The sequence below is a fragment of the Mastigoproctus giganteus genome, chromosome 3, assembly GCF_048544385.1.
Source record: "Mastigoproctus giganteus isolate SK-2022 chromosome 3, ASM4854438v1, whole genome shotgun sequence".
Taxonomy (NCBI): domain Eukaryota; kingdom Metazoa; phylum Arthropoda; class Arachnida; order Uropygi; family Thelyphonidae; genus Mastigoproctus; species Mastigoproctus giganteus.
Genome location: NC_143577.1, coordinates 10,205,239 through 10,232,343, shown reverse-complemented (window position 1 = coordinate 10,232,343; position 27,105 = coordinate 10,205,239). Strand labels below are relative to the sequence as shown.

The following is a 27,105-nucleotide window of genomic DNA, read 5'->3' as shown; positions in this document are numbered from 1 at the left end:
TTGTATGTTTCAGTTGTGTTTGTTCCACACCACATTTGCACCAGTAAAATTATTTATTTGTTATTGTAATCACAGTACATTATTTAATTAATTAAATATTAGGTATGAAATATGGGTGAGAAAAGACGGAATTGTTTCTATGAAAACTAAGTTGGCTGCTTTGGAAAGACTGAAAAAGCCATGTCTAAAAAAAATTGTTGTTAAATTAGGTGTGGGCGAGATAACTATTTAAAAAAAAAAAAAAAAACCTACTATTTTGAACTCAGTTTGTTCGAGTGTCAAAGTTCTCACTCCATTTAAAGGAAACCAAAATTAGAGACAGCAGATAATGCATTATGGCTGCAGTTTAATGCAAGAAAGACAGCATGAAACTCAAATTAGTGGATGCATAAAAGCAAAATTAAAGGAAAGGTTAAATCAAAAGACTGACTGGTTAAATCAAAAGAAAATGTTATGTACTGAGTATTGGCAGAGAAAGATTATCTGCTGATCAGTCTGCTGCTCAAAAATATCCAAATCATTTAATGTCATTTATCAACAGAGAAAAATTGACTGGAAAATACCTCTACAACATGAATGAAAAAAAAACCTAAATTATAAGATATTACCTACCAAAACACCAGGAAAAAGCATAACCTGCAGCATTATGATATAAAAGCCAGAGGAATGTAGCCAGAGGAATTTGTGGAGAATACTAGGTATTCTCCCCCAAAATTGAACTCAAAGTTTTGAGTTCAATTTTGGGGGAGAAAAAAAGAAACAAAAAAAAAAAAAAAACCACTAATATAGGTCTTATAGAACTATTAAAAGTTATCAATGTCAAAGACATCTTTAAACTAAAGCACTAGCATGAAATGAAATTCCAAGTTCGACATTTACTAAATTTTGGAGAAAACTTTGGCCTGAGGCTGACAACACTAATAAGGAGGGTGAAGTACTGCGCTGTCTATGTACGTAAATATGTATATGAAGTAATATATACAATTCACTTCGCTTTCAAAACTTTTTTGGTCATAACACTTTTGGTCATAATAAATCTGAAAATTACTTTGCTGTATACTACAAATGATCTTGCAATATTCTATTCAAGCATACATCTTTCCTTAAAATTCCTCAGTTTTACTGATGGTTTCAGGAGCAAAATCTAGATATTTTATTTTTTTCGATCCCAATTGTAGATTTAGTTATCCAAGGAAATGATTTCCTGATTAATTTCTTGTTCATTATGGCCAAAGTCATTTGAAATTCATATCAAAGCTGTTCACTCACCTCATCTCTCCTTCTGCACACAAGCAGTAGTATCTTGTTATGGTCAAAAGTGAGTGCAAAGGCTGTAATGCACATGAAATTCACTATGAAAGTATACATACATAGATGCTGCTGCTAGTTGTGTTAACAATTCATCAATAGCTGCATAATACTAAGTATAAACATTCAACAATTTCATAGATACAAATCTAGACCATAATAATACATAAAATGTAATACCGTAAGCATCCATCTTTCAGACTCAACTGGAACATTAATGGGAGCTGGAAAAATATCTATATGGGAGAGTTAAACCCACAGCCTGATATGCCACCTAATTACCCCAAGGTACAAACAACCAAAGTAATTAAATCTTCTAATAATAAAAACCATATAAATACTGTATTAGTCTCAAAAATGTCCTTTGTCTTCTTTATTAGCATTATGACAGAGATCAAAGTACCTTCTGAAAATCTGAGCTCATTCATATAAGTGTCCCAAAGCTTCCAGGCATGATCTGGGTAACATGTCTTTTTAGTATCGCACAGGCAGCAGCAAAATTCATTAAGTCTTCTTTCTGTGCATTAATGTCTTAAAGAATTGTTAACATTAAGGCCTGTGATTGTTTAAAAACTGATATTATATTCTTCCATAAGAATTTTTATTGTTATAGTTTTTTGGATGATCATTATCAGGGGCATGTTTATAAATTTGTAGGCTGTATAAAACATATCCATATAAAAAAGTCTCTCAAAGGCAGTCTGGGGGGAGGGGGAATTAAGTAATGATACTTGAAACAATTTTTATTTAAAAAAATACTGCCCACTCCCGCCCTCCCCAAACATGTAATTGCAGCAACAGACTAGACAGGGAGTTGTCATGTCCTTGTGACCTTACAGGTGCTATACAATTATCTAATTTGTGTAGGCATAAACTTGGCCCTGTTTGCTATTTGGACCACTTACATTTCACATGCATAGCAGATGGGACAGACATTAAACATTATAATTAATAAACAACTATTTTTCCTTCAAAAATAATACTTGGCATATGGGACTACAGAATGGTATTACAAGTGCAATAGCATGAAGAGTGCATGCATGCATGCTGCTAATGAGATGTGCATTGAATAAAATAATATTTAAATATTTACAGATAGTCCAAATATGCAAATTTGTATCTAGATTAAAAATGGATCAGACATTGGACAAATCCTCCAGATATAGTATAACAGTCAGATATTTGTAATTTTACTGCATATTGACTGAAAAACATAACTAAAAAAGATATGAATCTCTCAAGTTGTTTGAATTAATCACTCAACATAAAAATAATCTTATGCATACTCAGAACTAACTCTACTATCAGATGACTTCTTTATTTATGCTCAGTGCATACCTAAAATGCCAAGAGCCAGTTAATATGTATAAAAATATTACAAAAATATCTTGTGGGCCTACTTTGCCCCGTAAATCTATAAGCTTTGAATACAGATTTGCCACATAGATCTTCAGGAATTTCTCCCTCCCAAACTCATGATTAGCAAGATTGTACTGTACTAATATCCCCACGATAATCTGCAACATTAACTTTCAGTTACTAGCTGGATACAAGGATTGAGGAGCCTCTAATAAGCACTCAACATATATAAAAAAAATAAATAACTAAAAACACTAAAGCATTAAACTATATATATATACAGGGTGTCTCAAAAATATTGGTACAAATGTTTAGGGGAGGTAGGTAACATCTAAAGGAATGTGAATCGCATAGGAACCCATAACTGGAAATATCACCGTAAGTCGGTACACGGCGCTGTTCATCAGGTCGCGAGAGGGAAAATTTCTGGTTTACTCATTCAAGCAGTAGTCGTTGCACAAAGAGCATGCATCGATATACGAACTGTGAGCTGGCACCCATGCACCTAGTGCATGGATTAGCAGAGGGCCCACATGGTGTGCACCCCCCATGCTATGTTGTTATTAGGTTTTTAGGAGCATTAGCAACTAAGGCCATATTGTTCCGGGGATATGTGGTGGTCATTCTCTGACCTTTCTGCATCCTCCGTATTTGGTGGTCACAGGCTCGAACCCCGGTCTAATCAAGAAGCGTGTGCTACACACTGCTGCTCCTACCCACCTGGCTACGGAGGCGGTGCGCTCCCATGCGGCACAACATCGCTTCGCAATAAATGTGTTGGCAGGTATGGTCGGTGACTGCTTAGTCACCGACCATACCTGTTACCATCCCACATGAACTCCACTAAATATCGGATCTTTCTTGAACAAGTTCTACCAGGGTTACTTGACGATGTTGCAGCAAATGTGAGATGCAACATTTGGTTTCAACGTGATGGGGCACCTGCCCCTTATGGAAGGTGTGTTCGTGACCATTTGAACAGCCGTTTTGGGCGTTGATGGATTGGTCGTGGTGGACCCATTGCCTGGCCCCCACGCTCACCTGATTTATCGAGCCTTGATTTCTTTCTGTGGGGGGTCCCACCTAATGATTCTCCTCAAATGCCTGTAAATCTTACACCTGCCACCAGTGCTAGAGATAAAACAAGTACCCCTGCTTCTTCCAAGGCTAGTTTGGCTAAAACAAACCTGACTAAGAAAATGTCCAATTTGAGTTCTTCAACTGTTAAACTGGTGGATATATTAGGGAAAGATTTCTCTACCTTCTCCATTAAGGACTTAACAGTGCCTAAGACACATTGTTTTAATGGTTCTGAACTAATCACCATTTCTCAGATCAGCTCTCTTAAGAAAATGGAAGATAACTTTCAAAACCTTTTTGAAAAGGATAATATAGTTACCCCTATATTGATTAATGAATTTATTCATCTTTGGTCTCTTGCTTCTGATAGTTGTTATAGCTTGGCAATTAATTCTGCCAAGCTATACGAAAAATTGATTAGATACCAGAAATCTAATGACAAATATGAAGAAAATGCTAAGCTTTTTGAAAAGGAACTTCAGAATGCTAAACTCTGAGAAAATAAATAAATGTTAAGCTCTCTGAAGAGGTCAAGCAACATGCCAAAGACTTGGAAATACAAGAACTTAAGGGCCACAAATGATATACTCCTTGCTGAAGCAAAATCTTCTGCTTTGGAACTTGAAAATGCCAAACTTAAATTTACTAGGGATAACCTTATTAAAGTGAGTTAAATTCCAAAATTATCGAAATTAACAAACTTATGGAATCTAACAATCAACTTGCTGACCAGACTAAGTTACTTGCTTTTGAACTTGAAACTAAAGGGTGAAAATGAAACTCTTTTGAGGCCCTCCTGAGCTCTAAGGACTTGGAGATTGCCTTCTTAAAAGAAAAGATTGACAAGTTAACTAATGAGGCTAACTTAAATATTAAAGAGCTGGAAATTTAAAAACTCAAACAAAATAAAGATGTTAATGCTACCTCAACTAATCCTTCTGAAGTAACCTTTGCACAAGCTGTTTCAAATCCTGTAGGACTTAACTCTGCTTTGAATTTGATCCCCATGGGAACATCTCCTAAGCACATAGTAATAATAAAACCTAATGAAAGTTCAAATATGATTACTAGTGAAGAGGTATGTTCTGCATTAACTTCTAACCTAAAAGAAGATTGGAAACACATTAAAATAAAATCGATTAAGAAAACTCGTGCTTGTGGGGTTGCCATAGAGACCGCAACTTCCGCTGATTTGACTAACTTGAAGCAAAGTTCTAAACTTGCAGAACTAAACCTTCGTCTGGACTCGCCCAAGAGACTTAACCCTACTATGGTTGTATACGACCTTAATAGTGTTGTCACTGAACAAGATTTCTTTGAAGAATTATACAATAAGAACTTTGATAACTCTTCGATTGCCTTTGATGATTTCAAAAATGAAACTAAACTTCGCTTCAGGATGATGGCTAGAAATAATAAAAACAGGCACTGGGTTCTTGAAGTCTCACCCAGGATTAGATCGCACTTTTTTGTCCTGGGTGGACAGATATATTTTTATTGGACTGTACATACAGTTAAGGACTTTTTGTATAGCCACTCACTGTTATAAGTGTCTGCAGTACAGCCATACTTTTTAATTCTGTAAACAACCTACGTATACTTGTGGTCACTGTGGTCTAACTGGACATCAGATAGTAACTTGCCCATCCCTAGACAGTCCTCCATCCTGTTCAAACTGCAGGATTAAAAAGAAAGATGCTACTTATTCCTATAAAGACACCAAGTGTCCTGAATTTGTTAAAGAAGCTCAGTTGACAAATAAACAAAAAACTATTTTTGTTTCATAAAATTGCTATGTAAATATTTGAATTTAAATTTTCTTTGAGCTCTAATATTGTTGCTCTGTTTAACATATTGTTGCTTTGTTTAATACGTTTTAGCCTAGGCTACTAAACTGTTTGGCTTAATCATAACTTTAATATATAATGTTTCACCATATAATTTTGTTTGGTTGCCCAGAGTGGCTATATTTATAAATATCTTTAATTGTAACGCTCTAATTAGATAATTTAACCTTGTCATAACCTGATCAATAATTCAGAATTTAAATCCTTAATGTGATTGGATATTGTATCAATGCTTGATTTTGGCTATGTTGATTTTACATACTTTGTAAATATGTGTTCTAAATGGCAAGTCTTGGTTGACTTCTTTAGTTTAGTCTCTAAAATAATACACTTTTATGTCATAATTGATAAGTACATTACTGCTTTGTAAACTCTGAGGGCTTGCTATACTATATAACAAGTTGTTCTTGGAGTTAATTTTGCCTAAGTTTTAACTGAACTGTTAGTTTTAAATCCATTACTGACTATTAGATACTAACCTCATTCTCTCCTTATGAATATAAAACTTATTAAATTCTCCAACTAGTAACTAAAACTTCTCTTCTTGGGTCATCAATCTTTCTGATTTCCCCTTACATCTTTCGCTAATAGTAGTTCCTGGCTGCCTCCTCGTGACTAGGGACAGGAGTTGGGCATTGTTTGCCTCAGCTCCCTGCTGCTCAATGCCAGGTGCTGGCGCGCGCACGCACACACACACACACACACACACACACACACAGAAACAACACAATACACACATTTAGATAACACATTTTCTTTCTTTTTCCCTTTTTTTTTTTTTGCCGGCTTTTGGCGTACGCCTAAAACACTAGGAGTAACTCTACAAGAATACTTTGAATACTTTGTGGGGGGGCCCTCAAATCTATCGTGTATGAATCACCTGTGGAGACGGAAATGGATCTCGTGGCAAGACTCGTCTGCACTGCTACTACTGTCAAAGAAAATCCAGGTGTATTCGACCGTGTCTGACAATCCATGCTGCGTCGGTGTCACACATGCATCGCGTCTCATGGTGGAACCTTTGAGTATCTGTTGTAACATCATGAAATGCATCCATCTCATACTCCATTGTTAATATTATGTCAAATAAATGTTTGCCACTAATTACTGCCTTGTGTCGTTTCTGCTTCTTTGTGCCTCTGCTACTACTTTTGCGTGACGTTTCCGGTTATAGGTTCCTATGCGATTCACATTCCTTTAGGTGTTACCTACCCCTTTAGCCAGCAGGTGTTTAATTGTTGGAACAAACTTCCATCTGTCATTGTGGAAGTTGACAGGTTAAATAAATTTAAGGAGGAACTGGACAGGCATTTGGAGGGAATGGTGTGATTTTTTTTTTTGGCTGATGCTGCATAAGCTCATACACTTGCTTTCTTGCATCACATGCCACTACTACTACTACTTCCCTAAACGTTTGTACCAATATTTTTGAGACACCCTGTATATGTATGATTCATCATTATCATCAGAGAAAAAATACAACAGTGCAGAATTCATCGCTACCTTCAAAATTTGGCTATGCATAAGTCTCTGCCTAACATGGTAAATAATTTCTCAAAATTAAATAAACCCTTCTGTTCATAATAACTTTTTTGAAAAAAAGTTTTTCACCTTGGCTAACAGCAAAGTTCAGATTATGTTTTATTTAGTGGTTAAAGTATACAAAGGATGTTATCAATTTACCAATAAACTCAAGATATGGATGTCAGATATCCTCCTCTCCCATACATCTGTTAAGACCCTAAAATTAACTTATATCTGAATTTTCTCTCTTTAAACACATTTCTTCATAAAAGAAATTAAAATGTGAAGTGTAATTAAGATCATTTTATTCCATAAAAGCTTTGTTTCTTTATATGCACAGTGTATACTTAAATAACAATTTAAATAACAATTCATGAATTTTCTGACTAATAAAATCAGTAGGTTGCATCATATAAAAATTCGAACTTATTTAAAATCAAATTCAGACAAGTACAACTATATGTTTCATGCAAAGTTTTGAATTGCAGTTTATGACACAAAAAGTAAAACAAATATTTTTTAAATAGCACAAACCTTTAAAAATTATCTATAAAGCTACAAAGACAAGGGCTGAAGAGAAATCAAGTCAGATCAAAGAAGACTGAATTAAATAGGATATGCTGTGATTAAGGCTATTCAGAATGGTTTTTTTTTTTTTTTTTTTTTTTTTCATTGAATAGTCATAGATATATCCACAGGAACAAACTTTGAGCTATCAAACTGATCACAATTCATTAACCTTAATGGCTGTACATCTAAGAGTTAAAAGAAAACTAAATAAATCTTATGCTATATATATATATTTATATATAAAAAAACTCTTAAAAAAAGACAGTATTCACATCATAAACTTTTGACAAGTCCTTTCAAATCTTTCTTTGGCAATTTCCAAAACATCACTTGCTAAACATTCCACTTCTGTGTAGTGCACCATGTTGAAATTAAAAATATCTTGCATAAATCCGAGCACTTCTTCCTATATGTGAAACAAAACAAAAAAATTTAAACAAAAATTAAATATTACTCAAAAATACTTTTAAACTTCTAATGTGGTTGGTACAGGGCATTATATGTAGGTATATAATAATTAGAAGAATGATATAACGCTTCACTGAATAGAGGTAAAGCATTTAATTGCTTTCTATACAATCTGAATGAAGTGTGTGTGTTCACTCTTAGGCATATCAACCATGCTAACATGGGTGGCCAAGTTGGTAGCACATCTCCAAATAACTGCATGACATTTCTACCACTTTTAAACAAATTACAAATCCAAGCTTCTCAGTGTTTTGATTCATATCAGTTATTATATTCAAAGGGAACTTTTATATTTCATTAACACACTGACTGCCATGCTGGCCATACATGTATGGCATCCTCTGTTTCAGTCGGAACTACGTCAGCTGTATAGTGCTGACGATTGAGGAATTTACATTATTTTTGAAAAGTGTAGCCCCTGGTGATACATATAATGAAATTTACATGGCACTAAAAAATAAGCAAGTAACTGCTGGTCATTTAAAAATTCTTTATTATACGAATTTTACAATTACAAAATGAATGTTGCATAACAACAATTCAAATCTGTTGTGAGACATTTCTGTTACTAAGTTATTTTTATAGATAGATTTAGTTAACCAGTAAGATGACATACTGCTCAATCTTACTAGTCCCACACCCTCTGCTTCAGTCGGAGTTCTGTCAGCTGTATAGTACACTTAAGTGGTAGAAAATGAAAAAGACCTGGGAGTAATTGTGCAGTCAGATATGAAGTTTTCTGAGCAATGCAGACAGGCTGCCAGGGCAGGTCATGGGGTTTTGTCAATGATATATAGGAATTTTGCTAGCAGGGAGAAGGAGGTGATTGTCACTCTGTATAAGGCAATGGTCAGGCCATGCCTTGAGTACTGCATACAGGTCTCATTTTAGGAGGGATGTAGATTTACTTGAATGTGTACAGAGAAGGGCAACAAGATTGGTAAGGGGAATGAAGGAATCCTCTTACCAAGAGAGGCTTAAGTTCTGCAAATTGCAGTGGCTGGAGACTAGGCACCTGCGCGGTGATCTGATTGAGGTGTATAAGGCCTTGAATGGGTTGGGCATGCTGAATTCTGATGGGATCCTTCCACTTGCTCAGATTACAAACCTAAAGGGGTGTAAATTCAAATTAAGAAAGGACAGATGTAGAATAGATGTGCGGAAATTTGCCTTTAGCCAGCGGGTGGTTAATTGCTGGAACAAACTTACATCCGTCGTTGTGGAAGTTGATAGGTTGAATAAATTTAAGGAGGAACTGGACAGGCATTTGGAGGGAATGGTGTGATTTTTTTGGCTGATGCTGCATAAGCTCATACACTTGCTTTCTTGTATCACATGCCACTACTACTACTACTATAGCACTGAGACTGATGGGAATTTACATTATTTATGAAAAGAATAGTTCCTGGTGCTACATGTGATGAAATTTGCATGGCACTATAAGAAAAAATAAGCAAGCAACTGCTGATCATTTAAAAATTCTTTATTATATGAATTTTACAATTACAAAATTATGCAGAGTTGTGGTGTTGACCAAAACACTCTAAACACATGAAAGTCTGACAATTACAGTCTGGGCAATAATACGATACTCTGCCGTGAAGCTGGGGTATTTTGAACTTTCTCTTTGGAACATATGTGTTTCTGTTAAAATAAGATTTATGACTTCTTTATCAAATATTAATGAAAAAACTCCTCAAAATAAGTAATATTTCTTGCTATGTCTATTTGCAGTCCCGATTTGGCTGTAAAATCAAATCTTTTGTGGCATTCTTCGTATTCAGTCCATTCAATAACTTCATTTGTTTCAGTCTCAGGTTCTTCAGTCTTTTCAATTTGCTCATCACTGTTTTCTTCTGCCACCCAGTCTTGAAGCACTTCTTTAATATTTTCTGGTATTTCAGTATCTCCTTCTTCGTTTGATGAAATATCTTAGTCAGGATCTCCAAATCATCTGAGTCGAAGTGTTGTTTTTCATCTTCAGAAGGTATTAAGATTTTCAGTAATTTCTATCAGTTCCTCTTCTTCAGTTCCATCGCTTTTTAGAGTTATTTTTTACAACACATTTGTACAAAGGCATATATCACTTGTAGAGTGATATGCCTTTGTACAAATACATAAAGTGATATGCCTTTGTACATAAAACTTGTAAAGAAACACACAATGCCAATATAATGGATACAGTGCACTATTGCCTTTTTTTTTAAAGAACTTGTTTTGACAAAAGCTTTAACAACACTAATAAACTTATTTTGACAAGTTTGCGACAAGTTTATTGCACAGTGCATGTGTAATAAACTAATCACAAACAACCTTCATATCACAAAAAAAGACTTTTTTTGAGATTTTAAGAGAAAAAATGACATAACACTGACATTACAATATTTATTTTTGAAATACTAATCAAATTATTTACTAAATATTTTTTGGCCCCAGGAGAAATTTCTTCTTAAACTAGCTTGGCAGTCAATGTGTTAATAAAGTTTCTTATAGGAAAAGATAAACTCTTCAAAAAGCCTTACCTTGAAAAATATACAGATACTCTTTAATTGTTCATTAGGGCCTAAAAAGCCCCATGCCAAGACAGGAATTATATGCTCAGATATTGAGTAAAAATGACTGATGAATCCATTTGGATACTGAAATTACAAGTAATTTCTTACCATTAAAAACACTTAACTGATAAATAATCTAGAGAAATTCTAATCTATATATATTACATGGTCAAAAAAAAAAAAATTAAGAAAAATTAGAGCAGAAAATGAGAAAAAAAGTCTGATTACAGAATGTATATGTGTAGACATGAGTTCTTGTAAAGCTCCTAAAAAGGCATCAATTCCATTCATGCCTTTCACACAGTCTTCAATGGCCCCATATTACTGAATATTTGTACATTAAAATGGCATGTATGCACATTTAATCAAATAAATTGCTGGAGTAGAGCAGATGGTGGATTGAAGCTGGCCAATCACTGCTATCTTGATACATCACCTGAAAGTGATATATCAAATGCCAATACCACAGAACATAATTGACTGATTGGCAGTGTTAAATGACCTGTATTATTCCAAGGTAAATCACTATGCTCAATACCATTAAAAATATTTCAGTTCATCAGAATTTTTATATAATGTAATTGTGAGATATTTATTTATAGAAATGAATCTCCCAAAATCTGGCAATCTTGAGACCATTGCTGGATTTTGAAATTTTTTGGATGATCTATTACAGTCATTAAAAATCTACATATGGAAAAGCATCAGGTCAATAAAAAAAGATGCTTCAGTTCAAATTGAAATACAAAAGATGTTCAATATGTGGATGAATAAGATCTAAGATTACTTATAGTAGATGCCAAGAATTAGCAACTACTCTGTCTTGTGTTGGCAGTGATTTTGATGACAAAAGAAACAGTTCAGTTTCTTCAGCTTCAAAAAGAATGGAGTCTTCATTGATGACCTTTTGATAACCGTGCAACATAAATGCCACCAGATCAGTGAGAAAAATAGTAACAGCTCCCTGTGTTTGAAACAACACATAATAGTATCATATTTGTGGTAATAGCACTTCTGTTAATGTATTGGGATTTTCTATGGTCAAAGTTTGTGCATTGATTACACTAGTTTACAAATTTAAGTTTGTTCGCTGGGGTTTGAATTTCAATAGGTCCTATTGTCGAAATATGTTGCTGTGATTTCAAATATGACTTAGATTTTTTTCTATCACATCCAGATACATCACAATTTAAGAAATAAAAAAGTATTGTTTTTTTATGAAAGTATATAACCTTATTGTATTTAGTAATCACAAATTGATAGGATTACATTTTCATATATCAAAAAATACGTAAACACTAACAAGTATTAATCAAAATTCTGAAACCTTCATTAATCAGACCTTTGTCTCTTTGTTTGAAAAGAATGTTTAATAGTTTTTCTTTTATGTACAGTGCCATGTTTCTCTCTTTTTAAACACAAGCAGTAGTCGGCCATCATGCTTGTATTCCACCTTTCCTGGTACCACAGCTCCATTTCCTTTACATCCTGATGGAATCTCTCCCCAAATGTGAAGCTTTTCGAGCATATTTTGAACAATTTTCTCATAATTCTGGGATTTATGATTTTCTAGAAAGTTTTCCATTAAACTTTTAAAAGGAATCCAGGCTTCCCTTTCAACATCAGTCATAGTAGTTTCAAACTGACCATCTAAAACCAATTTTCTAATTTGGGGACCAAGTTTTGCATCAGATAAACTGGGAAATTTACTGCAAAGGTACTTAAAGCAATTGTCAGCCTTATTCAATGCTTTAACAAATTGCTTCATCATGCTTAACTTGATATGCAGTGGAGGTAAAAGTATTTTATCTGGCTTCACCAAACTTTCGTGCACAATATTTTTTGACCCCAGTGTAAGATTGTGCCTCCGAGGCCATTGCTTCTTTGTCCAATGCAGCGCTTTAGTTCTGCTATCTCATTTGCAAATAAAGCATGGCATTTTAGTGTACCCACCCTGTTTCCCTAACAACATACATAACACTTTTAAGTCTCCACATAGTTGCCATTTGTGATCTTGATATTTAATTTTCTCCAGAAGGAACTTTAGATTGTCATAAGTTTCTTTTAAGTAGACTGAATGAGCAACTGGCACAGATGTGTACTTATCTCCATTATACAAGAGAACATCTTTTAAACTAGTCTTAGAAGAGTCTATAAATAGTCTCCATTCACTAGGAACATATGATTGAGCTCCTAAGGCACTTATTAAACCAACGATATCACTGCAATATATGAGGGCACCTTCTTGTGAAAAATACTGTATAAACTCCCTCTCATGATTTTGGTACCAGGAAAATGATGTACCTGGAGCAAGTAAGTTCTTCGCTTGAAGTCTGGATTCCAGAATTTCAGCAGCATACTTTGGAAGACCTAAGTCACTTACTAAATCATTCAGTTCGACTTGCGTGAATTGCTGTGGCATTATTTTCTGGTTGATAACATTCCTCTTCGCTAACCTCTTTAGCTTCTGCTTCAGTAGAAGATGATGTCTACTCCAAAGTTTCTGGTGGAGGTTTTACAGGCAGATCAGGTCCATGCGGAACTGGTCTTATGGCTGACGGTAGATCTGGATATTTGATGTCCTTTTTATTTTTTGAATTGTAACCTTAAACGTCACATACACAAAAGTAATGGCTTACTGGCTTGCGCCACACCATAGGAATAGCAAATGGCAAGCAAGCACACCTTTTTTCCTTGACTCCATTTTCTAAGACGTTCGACACATGTATAGCATACTTTATGCGGTGCCCATGATTTATCCTGATCGCCTAGTTTTATGTCAAAGTATGCATAATACAATTTTTTTACAAAATCGGTAATATTTCACCTCTGCTTTACAGGAACAAAACAACCATATATATAACAAAATATGTTGGGACTGTTCATACACTTTCTGGTTTCCATACTAAAAGAAAACTAACACACAAATGAGAACTCACAATGGTTTTTACATGAGTACTGTGACCGCATAAGGGATGTGCTACTTATATAGGCTCTGTGGTTGAGTGGACTGTACAAACAAGTGAGTGCATGCTCAGACAAGTTTAACCTGTAACTACACACAGGAGTCTCCCAGACTCCACTCGGAAAATAAAATTCTGGGAATCACAGATGGACCGGAAGAGCGGGCCGTCTACCTTCCTGGGCTGAGGTCAGCTACCTTGCAGTGTGTGTAGTTACGAGTTAAACATGCACAATCTGTTGTATTTGAGGCAAATATTTGATAATGATTACAAATATAGGGGTATAAAACTTGTAAACCACTGCAGAAACTATAGTTATGTACACATTTGCATATAATACCTAGGTAATATTTTGTTAATGAATTGTGAAAAATCTTTACATGAGAGAAACAAATGGACTTTGGCTTAGTAATCAGTAAACATGCATAAATAACTGCCACATACTTTTATTCAAACCTCAGATACACTGTAAACCAGTGTTATTAACATTACAGTATGTAGGTGAAAATGAGTTCTGTTTGTAAACCAAATGTTTCAAAGAACTGCAAGTCTTATATCACTATATTATTCACTACCTCACCACTCCATTCCCCATTTCATTTTTAAAATAGAAACACTTTATCTGCACAAAAAGAAATGTCTTATGCAAATTTATTTTCTACTTTCATTGCAACCAAAATTAACAAGAAATATTTAAGAATTTCAAAAATAAGAAATTACTTTCTATGCTCATAAAAATAAAATACCTTTAGCATTTTTCTCTTTGCTTTTAGAACAGACCAGACAGCAGTTGCAAGAGCCTAAAATTTGAAATTTAAAACACACATTTAACCACATAAGTGAATATATAAGTGAAAGAAAGGAAGTTCTACATTTACATTTGACTTCAGTAAAAAAAAAAAAAAAAAAACCTAGTACTATTCTACTTTAAACCTTAAGCTTTATGCCAAAAACAACTTAATTATCAAAGAATTTTAACCTGCACATAGAATGAGCCTTTCTCACAATTATTTTATGCACTCTCCTTGCTATCTCTTATATATAATTTTTTAAGGAGGGCTACAGGTGAATATAATATATTCATTAGACAAATATAGGACCATGCTGAAGAAATGAATCAATTTAGGTCAGAATGTCTATATGTCTGCAATTATGTCCAGGCATGATAGGAGGGATTATATGCTGAAAGCCTTGTGGATTAATTCAAGACTTGAAGGACTTTGCAAAGCTTTGGAGGGGAGGATTTTTATCAGCTTGGCCTGCACTTGTAGGTAGAAGGAATCTGTTTTGTAGAGACAAGATTCATTTAAATAAAAGTAGTGCAAAGGTTTTTGCCAGTATCATTCAGGATACTTTAAAGGTTCAGGGAAACTGCTAGTTTGGGGGACAAGGGTAATGTAGGTATGCACTGTCTAACGATATTGGTCAAAGTAATGCTTGCATATACCTCAATAGTTCCTGTTTGTTACTGCAATAGATCATATTAGGAAGATATTCTGAGGACAGAACCGTTTCAAATGAGAGGATAGCTAATGTCAGTGAAGCAAGCTTAAATAACTTCAAGGAGTGTGTCAAAGTAGTTAACTATACAAGAACACTAAGTCTTAATCGTTTATACAGTAATGTCAGAAGTATCGTCAATAAAATGAGTGAATTCAAACACTGACATAATAGGAATTAAGGAAAATTGGTGCCACTTGAAATAAGGAAGGATGAGTTTCAGTATGGTATTTACAATGTATTTAAGAAGGATAGGGCAGATAAAAGGGATGATGGGGTCATGCTTCTTATGAAAAGCAGTCTGAGTGTGAAAAAAGCTCTCCTGGATTCAAAAGTTTCACATGCTAGTTTAGAATCTGTATGATGTGAGATAGTTGGAAGCAAAGGTATAATGAGAGTGGGAGTAATCTACAGGCCAGGTGATTGTGAAGATTATGATGAAAGCCTCTACTTGCGAATGGAATTGTGTTGTGAATGTTTTATTATGAGTGATTTTAATTTGCCTCTAATTTATTGGAGCAAATAAATGGGACGGAAACAACATGTGAGATAAAATTTTTAAATCAAACAGATGATTGTTATTTGTATCAACATGTCAGGGAAAGTACTACAGAAAAGAATATTCTAGACCTGATCATCACCCACAAAACAGATGAAATAACAGAGCTCACAGTACAGAAACCAGCAGCAGGAAATGATCACAGAATTCTATGGTGGATGATGAAGAGAGAGAGAGAAAGAGAGAGAGAGAAAGAGAGAGATTGATTGATTGATTGATTTGGGTTTTATTGGCGCACTAGCAACTAAGGCTATAATGCGCCAAGACCAGGTAATATCTAAAAAATTTAACATCTCGGTGACCTAATTAATTAGGCCACCATGTCCAGATCTGAAAACATAAATAAACAACAATAACATATAAATTTTAAATACGATTAAAAACCTTTATTGCTTTTAAAAAGCTAAAAACAGCAGACACATTGTCATTGTCGGATAAAATCTGACTGAGTGTATAAGGCTCAGTCAGATGATTAAAAGCGGTAAAACGGGTACTGCTAAAATCTGGACAGTCAATTAAAAGGTGTCTGATCGTTAACATTGTGCCACAGGACACACACATAGGAGGGTCATCAGCCCTCACAGAGAAAGAGAGAGAGAGAGAGAGAGAGAGAGAGAGAGAGAGAGAGAGATAGCAGTAGTTAAAGGCAAAGGAAAAGAAATGACGATGACTTAAGTTGCTACATGGCCTCTATTAGCTGGGTAGATATCTCTATCTCACAGAGAATGAATACAATTAAATTATGGTATACCTTTAAAACATTAATCACAGAGGCCATGAATGCTTATATACCATTAAAAATATACTCCATGCAGAAGATTCCAAGTTGGATGAATAAGGAAGTTGCCAGATTACTTGAGCAGAAAAAGACAGCATGGAAGTTACAGAGCAATAAAGTACTAAGCCTATAACAGCTACAAATTGGTCTGTAATAGTGCCACAAAAAAAGTTAGGCTGGCAAAGGCAGATTATGAGAAATCACTGGCAAAGAGTGGGGATAAGGATTTCTTCACATATATAAATGTGAAGAAAAGGACAAATCAGATCGGACCCTTATGTAATGTTTGTTTGTTTGTTATTTGGTTTTTAGGAGCATTAGCAACTAAGGCCATATTGCTCAGGGATATGCGGTGGTCATTCCTTGACCTTTCCGCATCCTCCATATTTGGTGGTGACGGGCTCGAACCCCGGTCTAATCAAGAAGCATGTGCTACGCACTGCTGCTCCTTCCCACCTGGCTACAGAGACGCCTCCTTATGTAATGAACGTGGGATAGTATTAGATACCCTCAACAGTTACTTTGCATCGATATTTACAAAAGAAAAACCCTTTATATCAGTGAGACATTATGGGAGTGAAGTTGAAAAATATCTAATTAATGATAATGAAATTTCACATAATTATTTAATGAAAAACTTTTGACCCTACAGGTGTGTAAGGCTCCTGCAGTTGATGGCATATACCCTATAATTTTAAGGGAAGCAGCAAACCATTGAACCATTAAGGCTAATTATGAGAGCATCACTGGATTCAGGAGCGATTCCATTGGATTGGAAAACTGCCAATGTATCACCAATATATAAAGGGGGTTCTAAGGGTGTAGGGAAATTACTGATCAGTCAGTCTCACTTCAGTAGTAGGGAAAATTATTGAGGCAATGATCAAGGGTGGAATTCAGGATCATTTAGATAGAAATGAAATTCTGAAAGATACACAGCATGGTTTTGTAAAGGGAAAATCATGTTTCACAAATCTGGTTAGCTATTTTGACAGGGTCACTCATGAGCTGAATTTAGGGAATAATTTTGACATTGTTTATTTAGATTTCAGCAAAGCATTTGACACAGTCCCATATGAGTATTTACTTTATAAGTTGGAACAGGTTAGAATCATAGGGAAAATCCTTAGGTACGTAGCAGTTTCAGGGAAGGAGGCAGAGGGTTGTGATAAATGGTTATTCCTCAGATTGGGTTAATGTATGAAATGAGGTTCCCCAAGGATCGCTATTGGCATTATTGTTTTTGATTTTCTTAAATGACATTGATGAAGAGATAGATAGCATGATGTCTAAATTTGCAGATGATGTAAAGATCAGTAGAGTAGTTAATGATCACCACTAAGCAGAGCTTCTTCAGAGTGACCTAGATAGACTTCAGCGATGGTTAGAAAAGTGGCAGCTAGGCTTTAATTCAGCAAAATGCAAGGTCTTAACACCTTGGAGAACAGTAAACCCAAAATAACTTATACACTTGGCAGAGTTCAACTAAAGTCAGTAGTGGAAGAAAGGGACTTGGGAGTTACAATACGGTCAGACAAGAAGTTCTCCAAGCATTGTACATGGTGTCCTATTGATGATTTATTAAATGTTTGCCAGCAGAGATAAGGATGTCATAATCCCACTATATAAGGCTGTTGTTAGACCACACTTGGAATACTATGTTCAAGTGTGAGAATGCACCGAAAAAAAGACATCCAGCTTCTTGAAAGGGTCCAAAGACGGGTAACTCACCCGAGTTCAGCAAAAGGGCATCCATAATAAGGAAAGATTTCAAATATGTGGGTGGCACAGCTTGAAAACTAGTCACCTGAGAGGAGACTTGATTGAAGTGTTTGAGGCTCTGAGTGGCAAAATTAAAATGAATGAGGATGAAATTAGCATTAGCATTAGTAGAGGCATATGATGCAAGAAAGCAAGCTTATTCAGCATCAGCCAAAAAAAAAAAAAAACAACCACTACTCCCATTTCACCCCTCAATTCGTTCGAAATACCTGTCCAGCTGAGCCTTAAATTTGTTTAGGCTATCAACTTCAACAACAAGCGATGGAAGTCTATTCCACAAACCAACTGCCCGCTGGCTAAAGGCGAATTTCCGCACATCTATCCGACATCCATCCTTCCTCAATTTGAATTTATGCCCTCTCAGGTGATTATTCTGAGCTAGAGGAAGAATCCCATCGGCATTGAGCATGCTCAAGCCATTCAAAGCCTTGTACACCTCTATCAGATCACCTCGGCGATGCCTAGTCTCCAGGCTCTGTAATTTGCAAAACTTAAGCCTTTCTTCGTAAGAGCAACCCTTTGTTCCATTCACTAATCTTGTTGCCCTTCTCTGTACTCGTTCCAGCAGCTCTACATCCTTCTTGAAATGAGGCCTCCAGACCTGTATACAGTACTCAAGGTGTGGCCTGACCAATGCCTTATACAAGGGAATAATCACATCCCTGTCCCTGCTAGAAAAATTCCTGTATATCATTGACAAGACACCATGAGCTACTCTTGCAGCTCGTCTGCACTGCTCAGAGAACTTCATATCTGCCTGCACAATTACCCCCAGGTCCTTTTCATTCTCTATCACTGTCAGCGTAGTACCACGGAGTTGATACGTTGATCTGGGGTTACTGTTTCCCATATGTAGTACTTTACATTTGTCAATGTTAAACTTCATTTGCCACCTCTCAGCCCATCTGCTCAACCTTTCCAGATCCTGTTGCAGCAGCATAGTATCAGTAGTGTCCTTAACAACCCTGCCAACCTTTGTATCGTCTGCAAACTTGGACATTAAGCCTGATACACCATCATCAATATCATTTATAAATACAGAAAACAACAATGGACCCAACACTGAACCCTGAGGAACTCCACTAATAACATTAGTCCACGTTGAGCAGTGTCCATTGATTACCACTCTCTGTCTTCTGCCACTCAACCATCCCTTTATCCATAGCAGCAATTTGCCTCGAATGCCACACTTCTCCAATTTGTGCAGCAGTCTTCCATGCGCAACAGTATCAAAAGCCTTTCTAAGATCCAAATATATAATATCAAAGTTATTCCCTGCATCGAGTTCTTTTGTGACTACATCATAGTATCCAATCAAATTGGTCAGACAAGACCTGCCCTTAACAAACCCATGCTGTGTCTGAGCTATAACTGAATTCTTGTCCAGATGATCCTGCAGTGCTTCTTTAACCAGTGCCTCCATTAATTTTCCTGGAACTGAAGTTAAACTAACAGGTCTATAATTACTTGTGTCAGCCTTTGATCCTCCTTTGTGAATTGGGGTTACATTTGCACATCTCCAGTCCATGGGTACCTCCCCTGAGTCCAAAGAAGCTCTCATAATTATGGCTAGGGGTTTGCTTACTTCCTTTGCTGCCTCCTTTAATATAACTGGATAGATCCCATCCACCCCGGGTGCCTTTTTTATGTTTATCCTCAACAATTTCTCCTCCACTTTCCTCTCAGTTATTAGAAAATCATCTAGCTCACTGCCAATGTTTACTTCACCTACGACATTCCCCTTCCTGAATAACTCCTCATGTGTGAATGTAGATGCAAAATACTCGTTTAGATTGTTAGCCACCTGAGCTGGATCCTCAACTGTTGAACCATCAACATCCAGTGGACCAATCTGATTCATCCCTTTCCTTCTTGAGTTTAAATAGGTAAAGAACTCTTTTCTGTTTTTCTTTGCATCCTTTGCCAAGGATTTCTCATAATCTGCCTTTGCCTGCCTAATCTCCTTTGTGACTTGGTTACAGACCAACTTATATCTATCATAGGCTTCCACGTCACCCATTAATTTGTATGTATCCCATGCATTTTTCTTCTCTGCCATATGTCTCATTAGTTCATCTGACAACCATTTAGGCCTGAACCTTGAACAATATTTCTTGGTTGGTATGTAAAGCCTGGTAGCTTCCAAGATTAGTTCCTTGAATGCTTCCCATTTTGAATTTGCTGTTGGTAACATCATCAGTTGGTCCCACTGTATAGAATTTAAATACTGTCTCAGACCATCATAGTCGCCTTTACGAAAGCAAAAACCCTTCCCTTTACCTCTGATGGTAGTTACCTCCTTGAGTAAATCCCACTTCAGCACACTGTGATCACTGCCACCCAGTGGTTCATTTATCTGCAGATTCCTAATGCATGAAGAATCACTACTGATAATCAGATCAAGAGTATTACTCCCTCTAGTTGCCTCCCGAACATGCTGGTGTAGAAAACAATCATCCAATAAATCCACAAAAGCCTTGCTAGTGTGTGAGTGACCAACCCACAAATTCCAGTCAATATCTGGGAAATTAAAATCCCCCATTATAAGACTCTCTGACTTACTGGCCCATTCTATTTCCCTGTACAGTATCTTATTATACTCATCAGAGTCATTAGGCCTATAGCACACTCCTACTCTCAATTTTGATTTACCTATGCTTATGTCACACCAAACTGACTCAACACTGCACTGTCCAGCGATGTCAACTGGCTTCACTTCCTTGGATTTTATGTGTTTTTTAACTAATAGCATAACCCCTCCTCCCTTCCTATCCTGTCTATCCTTTCTGTAGACGTTGTACTCCCCAAATTCCAGTTCTGCATTCCTTATATCTGTGTGACACCACGTCTCTGATATCCCAACAATATCTGCCTTTGATGTTTTGAGTAATACCTCAAATTCATCAAATTTATTTACTAAACTCCTAGCATTAGTGTACACGCAAGTATAAATGCACCTGTTTCTATTCTTAGCTACCCTAACACAACCAATGTGTTTACTTGTACCGCAATGACTTCCAGCAGTCTCTGAAATATCCTGCATCTTGTTTTTCAGGCTTCTGCTCATTCCAATAGAAGCAGTGCAAGAATCTCTTTCACCTCTGCCAGTGGCTACTGTTAATCCATTAGTCTTTGTCTCCCCCCAAGCTAGCAGTTTTCCGACCCACCTAACACTCCTTCAACAGCATCAGCAAATATTCTTGCACCCTTTCTATTTAAGTGTATCCCATCCCTGTAGAAGCAATCTCTCCTGTTAACAAGTACAGTCCAGGCTGAAAAAAATTCTACCCCTTCAGCCTTGCACAATCTTTCCAGGGCCGAATTGATCGACAAGGCTCTCATCATATACTCCCTCCTATCGTGTCTGGGCAGAATTGCAGACACTTTCAAATTCAACCCTACTTCACGGCTTTTTTTCAACAGTGACCTGTACTTGTTAAGTAATTTCGCTGGTCTCCTACTCTTAATACCATTAGTGCCAACGTGTACAACTATATCACCTTTTGTGCCCTTAAAAGATGATATCTGCTCTACAACGTCATCAACCTTTGCCCCTGGCAGACATACCCTGGTCCTCTTCCACCTATCCTTTTTACAAAGCATGTTCCCCGTTTCCCTGACAATTGAGTCACCAACAACTACTAGTTCCTGTTGGACCAGCGCATTCTGCCTTGGGGGCTGCCTCTGTGTTGCAAGATGACCAAGTCCAAGCTCTGGTGTTGATGTGGGCAGCTGAGAGCTTGATGGGCCCCTCAATTTATTTCCTTCGAGGGCATCCACCCTGTCCTTCAAGGTCTCATATAGGCCCATAACAACGCCGAGTTGTCGCCTAATTTCCTTGCACTCCTTGCATCGTGCACACACAAAGACATCCCCCATGGCAGTATCATGTCCCGTACCCGATTGCTCCGCAAACATCAAGCAAACAGTGCATCTTAATAGGCCGTGATTCAGGGGGCAACCGCCCCCCTCAGTTCTCCCCTGAGTCACAGCACTCCCATTAGCTTGAGCCTTTTGCTTTGCTGCTCTGGTCAGAATCATGATTTCGATTTAAATGTCAATAAAATTACAATTTCAGAACAAAATTAAAACCTTAAACTTGTATCTTAACACAGTTATAACGCTATATTTATTTTTCGGTATCGATTGTTATCTACGAGTTCCCTTTATATAACTTCCGTATCAAGTATGTATTAATTATTTGTTACGTTTGTACTCTAAGTCGTTATATATATATAGTTAAAAGTACAATTTAATTGACAATGAAGTTTAACAAGATTAATAGATGTACTGATTAATTGACAATATTATATTATGCACTATACTATACAAAGCTAATGCTATCGAATTCCGGATATGCTGTATCGCGCTTCAGTAACGAGTGTTATCTACGAAATCCCTTTATATAACTTCTGTATCAAGTTATGTATTAATTATTTATTTTTACTAATTATTTATGTTCCGTAACCTAAGTGGTTATATGTATAGTTAAAATTACAATTTAATTGCCAATGAAGTTCGACAAGATTAATAGATTTTACTGATTAATTTTCACGTAACAATGGCGGCCGTTTATGAACGGTAAACACGTGGATTTGATACCCTTTCCGATACTAAGTAATACCTACAAAAAACTCTAAGTTATTTTAACTTTAAGTACCGTAAATAGGAATATAAAGCTACTCTAGAAATAAGTTAATATGTCAATTTAAACTAATAAAGCAGAAAATAAATCAGAAAAAAACTTCTCTATTCCAAGAGCGGCAGAAAGGCACGTCCGCACAGGAAACCCTCGACCTCAGCCCTAGAACTAGTGATTCTAGAACTAGTGGCCATAAATTCAAGATTCATGATTCTAGAACTAGTTACAAGGGAGACTAGAGTGGATTGCAGGAAGTTTTATTTTAGCCAGCAAGTTATGAATTACTCAAATAAGTTATCTACATGGGTGGTTGAGGCTGACAGTTTGGGGAAATTCAAAGGTCAACTGGATAGTTACCTATGGGAGTAAGGAAATGCATAGGTTATCTATTTCTTTTTCTTTATTATTTATTAATTATTTATTTTATTTTATTTTATTATTATTTCACACTATTTTTTTGGATGGTGCAATATAAGCCTTAGGTTTCCTTGAACCATATGGTCATTACTAATAACTATATATAAAAACTTAAAAGTAAACTGTTAACTGATCCCAATGTTCCTGAACTGCATAACTAATATTTCATTTCTGAAAGTATATACTAATTTGTTAATACAGAATGGCACAAAACAAGCTGACCATTTTAAAAAAAATCATAACTTTTTTAGTTCTTTTTAGGTTTGTAATTTTTTGTGTTTATCTTACAGGTAACCCTTGGAGAATTTAATTATGGAGAGGTACACAATTGCTCAGCAGACCAAAATAGTCACAATGTTCTTGGAAAACAATCAGTCAGTGGTTCTAACGCAATGAGCATATAAACAATTTTATAACGTTCGAGAGACACTGAGTAGGAACACAATTTACATTGCAGTTCAAAATTTTGAAGAAAGGGGAACGTTGCTCATGCCAGACACACTGGAAGACCTTATAATGGTCGATCAATGGAAAACATTGCATGTGTACGAGAGAGTGTTGCAGAACCCCAAACATCGACCAGAAGATGCTCTGCTCAATTGATCTCTCATCGCTCGCTGCAGCGATTTTTGTGTAAGGACTTGCATCACTTTCCATATAAAATTAATTTAGTCCACACCCTTTATCCCGAAGACAAGCAAGCACGTCTGGAATACACCTGTGCCTTCATAAACCTCGCAAAAAATGATGAGAATTTCATTTCAAATTTGATGATGAACAACGAAGCACATTTTCAGTTAAGTGGCTTTGTTAATAAACAAAATTGCTGATTTTGGGTCAGTGCAAACCCAAGAATAACTCACCAGAGACCACTGCATCCAGCTAAGGTAAGGGTTTTGTGTGCCATAACAGTTGAACGCATAATTGGAACTTATTTCTTTGAGGATGATGATGGTGTTGTTCAGACAGTCAATGGAGAGCGCTATAGGACAATGGTTGAAAATTTTTTGATGCCACAGCTACTAGAAGACCACAATATGTAGTTCCAACAAGATGGTAACCATGGCTCACACCACTCGAGCCACAATAGATCTCCTAAGGCAGCATTTTCCCAATCGCATTATTTCGAAAAATGGTGATGTGAGATGGCCACTGCACTCACCGGATTTGGCTGCCCCAGACTTTTTTCTTTGGGGCTATCTCAAGGATAAAGTGTATGCCAATAACCCTCAAACCATAGAGGCCCTAAAAGAGAACATCTGGCATGAGATAGCTGCAATATCTCCTGAAACTCTGAGAAATGGCATGGAAAACACCGTGAGAAGAGCACATGTTTGTGAGCAAGAAGGGGGGGGGTCCTTTGGTATTTTTCACATATGATGTAAAATATTTTCAAGAATAAAGCTTTCATTCATCGTTTAGATAGTTCATTTATTACATTTTGTTCTAAAGTTACAGAGTAAACAAACTGTTCAACTTATTTTCTCAACCTCCAACCCAAGCACGGTACTAAGTACTTAAGTACTATAGGTTCTAATACAGCTTGTGTTTGGGGTTTTTCATAAAAAATAAGATGTAATACTACTATAAGATGTAATTATTTAATTAGTAACTACTGTATTAATCTAAAAATATTAAAAATTGATAAAAACTATATCACATAAATATTCCTATCATCATTCCCACTAAGGTATCAATGTCACTGATCAGGTTATGATGGACACATCTTTTGATGAGTGTCCATCATCACCTCTCCCTTTCCCGTTTCATTTCTGAAATTGGAACACTTATCTGCACAAAAAGAAATAGGTCTTGTGCATTTTTATTTTCTGCTTTCACTGCATCCAGAATTACTAAGAAATATTTATAAAAATTTCAACTTTGAGATGACTTTGGCACTGTGACAGTGTGAGCCAGCCCACATCAACTGTGGCTCTGGTATATCAGTTATCTTTCAACCTCAGAGAATAAATTATTTAGATTAATTTATAAACGTATTCTTACAACATGCTATGCTTATAATTACAACTGAGCTTATAATTATGAAGGAAAGACATTTCAGAAGATGGTATGTGTTTGTTATTTGGTTTTTAGGAGCATTAGCAACTAAGGCCATATTGCTCCGGGATATGCGGTGGTCATTCCCTGACCTTTCCGCATCCTCCGTATTTGGTGGTGACGGGCTCGAACCCCGGTCTAATCAAGAAGCGTGTGCTACGCACTGCTGCTCCTTCCCACCTGGCTACGGAGGCGCCTAGAAGATGATATTAATTCTAAGAAAATATGATACGTGATTATTAATACAAAAACACTTACTAAAGCATTAGGAGTCATGCAGTTTAAATATTTACAAGAATTAGCCTAAAGTTAGCTTGCCTATTCTACATGGGAAAAAAGCAGTTTCTCTATTGAAAAACATGCTATTATCTGGAACTGGCTAGCACAGCATTGGATGAAAACTCTAGATAAAGTTTCTCCAATCGCTGATGTTCAATGCCATGAAGACAAGACAGAACCTTTGTATGACCCTCCGTCAGATTGTGCATTGGCACTTTGAGAAGAAATATGTTGTAGTAAGAAGAAAAAAGGCAATAAAGGCTCACCTATATTATACCACTGAAATGGCAATGGTAGCTATCAACTACAGTCATTAGTAGTGAGAAAGTTGAAAATCTCTTATGTAGTAACTCTTTTGTGAGCAAATTTTTTTAAAGTGTGTGTATGCTTTAGGTAATGGGTTTCAGCTAGCATTGGCTCTGTGAAGAAAGTCTTAACAAAATTTTAAAAACATGAAACTCTACACATACGCTGAGTTGGCTTTGCATTAACAACACCTACCTAATACCTCATGGGGTCACCTTTTGCACACATTTTTGCATGGATGGACTCCACAAGGTATTGCAGGGTGTCCTGAGGTAGTGCTGCCCATGTGTGTGTGTGTGTGTGTGTGTGTGTGTGTGTGTGTGCGCGCGTGTGTGCGTGCGCATGCATTACACAATGTAATGTCCAGTAATGTCCATCTGCACATTGTCGGATGCATGATTGCAGTATCAAATGTCCTTTTCCAGTAGGTCCCAAACATGCTCAATTAGTTGAGTTCAGGTCAGTTGGGCAGCCCAGGAAACAGAAAATTCATTGTCATGTTCCTGAAATCAGTAATCTGGCAGGCCTTGTGGCATGACACGTTGTCTTGTAGATAGATGCAGGAGATAGAGGCCCATTGTTCTTTCTGTATTCATCAAAGATATTGATGAAGGTATATCAGGCTTAATGTCCAAGTTTGCAGATGATACGAAGGATGTTAGGGTTAATGACAGTACACTACTGCAACAGGATCTAGAAAAGTTGAGCAGATGGGCTGAGAGGTGGCAACTGAAGTTTAACATTGACAAATGGAAAATACTGCATATGGGTGATCTGATTCAGGTGTATAAGGCCTTGAATGGTTTGAGCAAGCTCAATGCTGATGGGATTCTTTCTCTCTCAGATTCCGCACCTGAGGGGCCATAAATTCAAATTGAGGAAAGACAGTTGTAGAATAGATGTGCGGAAATTTGCCTTCAGCGAGCAGATGGTTGATTGCTGGAACAAACTTCCATCTATCGTTGTGGAAGTTGACAGCTTAAATAAATTCAAGGCTAAACTAACAAACTTTTGGAGTGAACAGATGGGTGAAACGGAAAGTTTTTTTTTTTTTTTTGGCTGATGCTAAGCTTGCTTTCTTGCATCATATGCCCCTACTAATGCTAAATA

At 36.4% G+C, this 27,105-nt stretch overlaps 1 protein-coding gene across 1 annotated transcript in view; it reads right to left on the bottom strand.

Annotated features, from left to right (window-relative positions):
* The window catches only part of LOC150087661 (mitoguardin-like), a 90,255-nt gene that overhangs the window by 21,095 nt on the left and 42,055 nt on the right, over window positions 1-27,105 (bottom strand). Inside the window, exons 5-7 of the mRNA XM_090369853.1 lie at window positions 14,421-14,474; window positions 10,679-10,795; window positions 7,961-8,094 (exon numbers count right to left, since the gene is read on the bottom strand). Coding sequence (XP_090225979.1) covers window positions 7,961-8,094; window positions 10,679-10,795; window positions 14,421-14,474 — 305 coding nt within the window. The remainder of the gene's footprint in view (window positions 1-7,960; window positions 8,095-10,678; window positions 10,796-14,420; window positions 14,475-27,105) is intronic.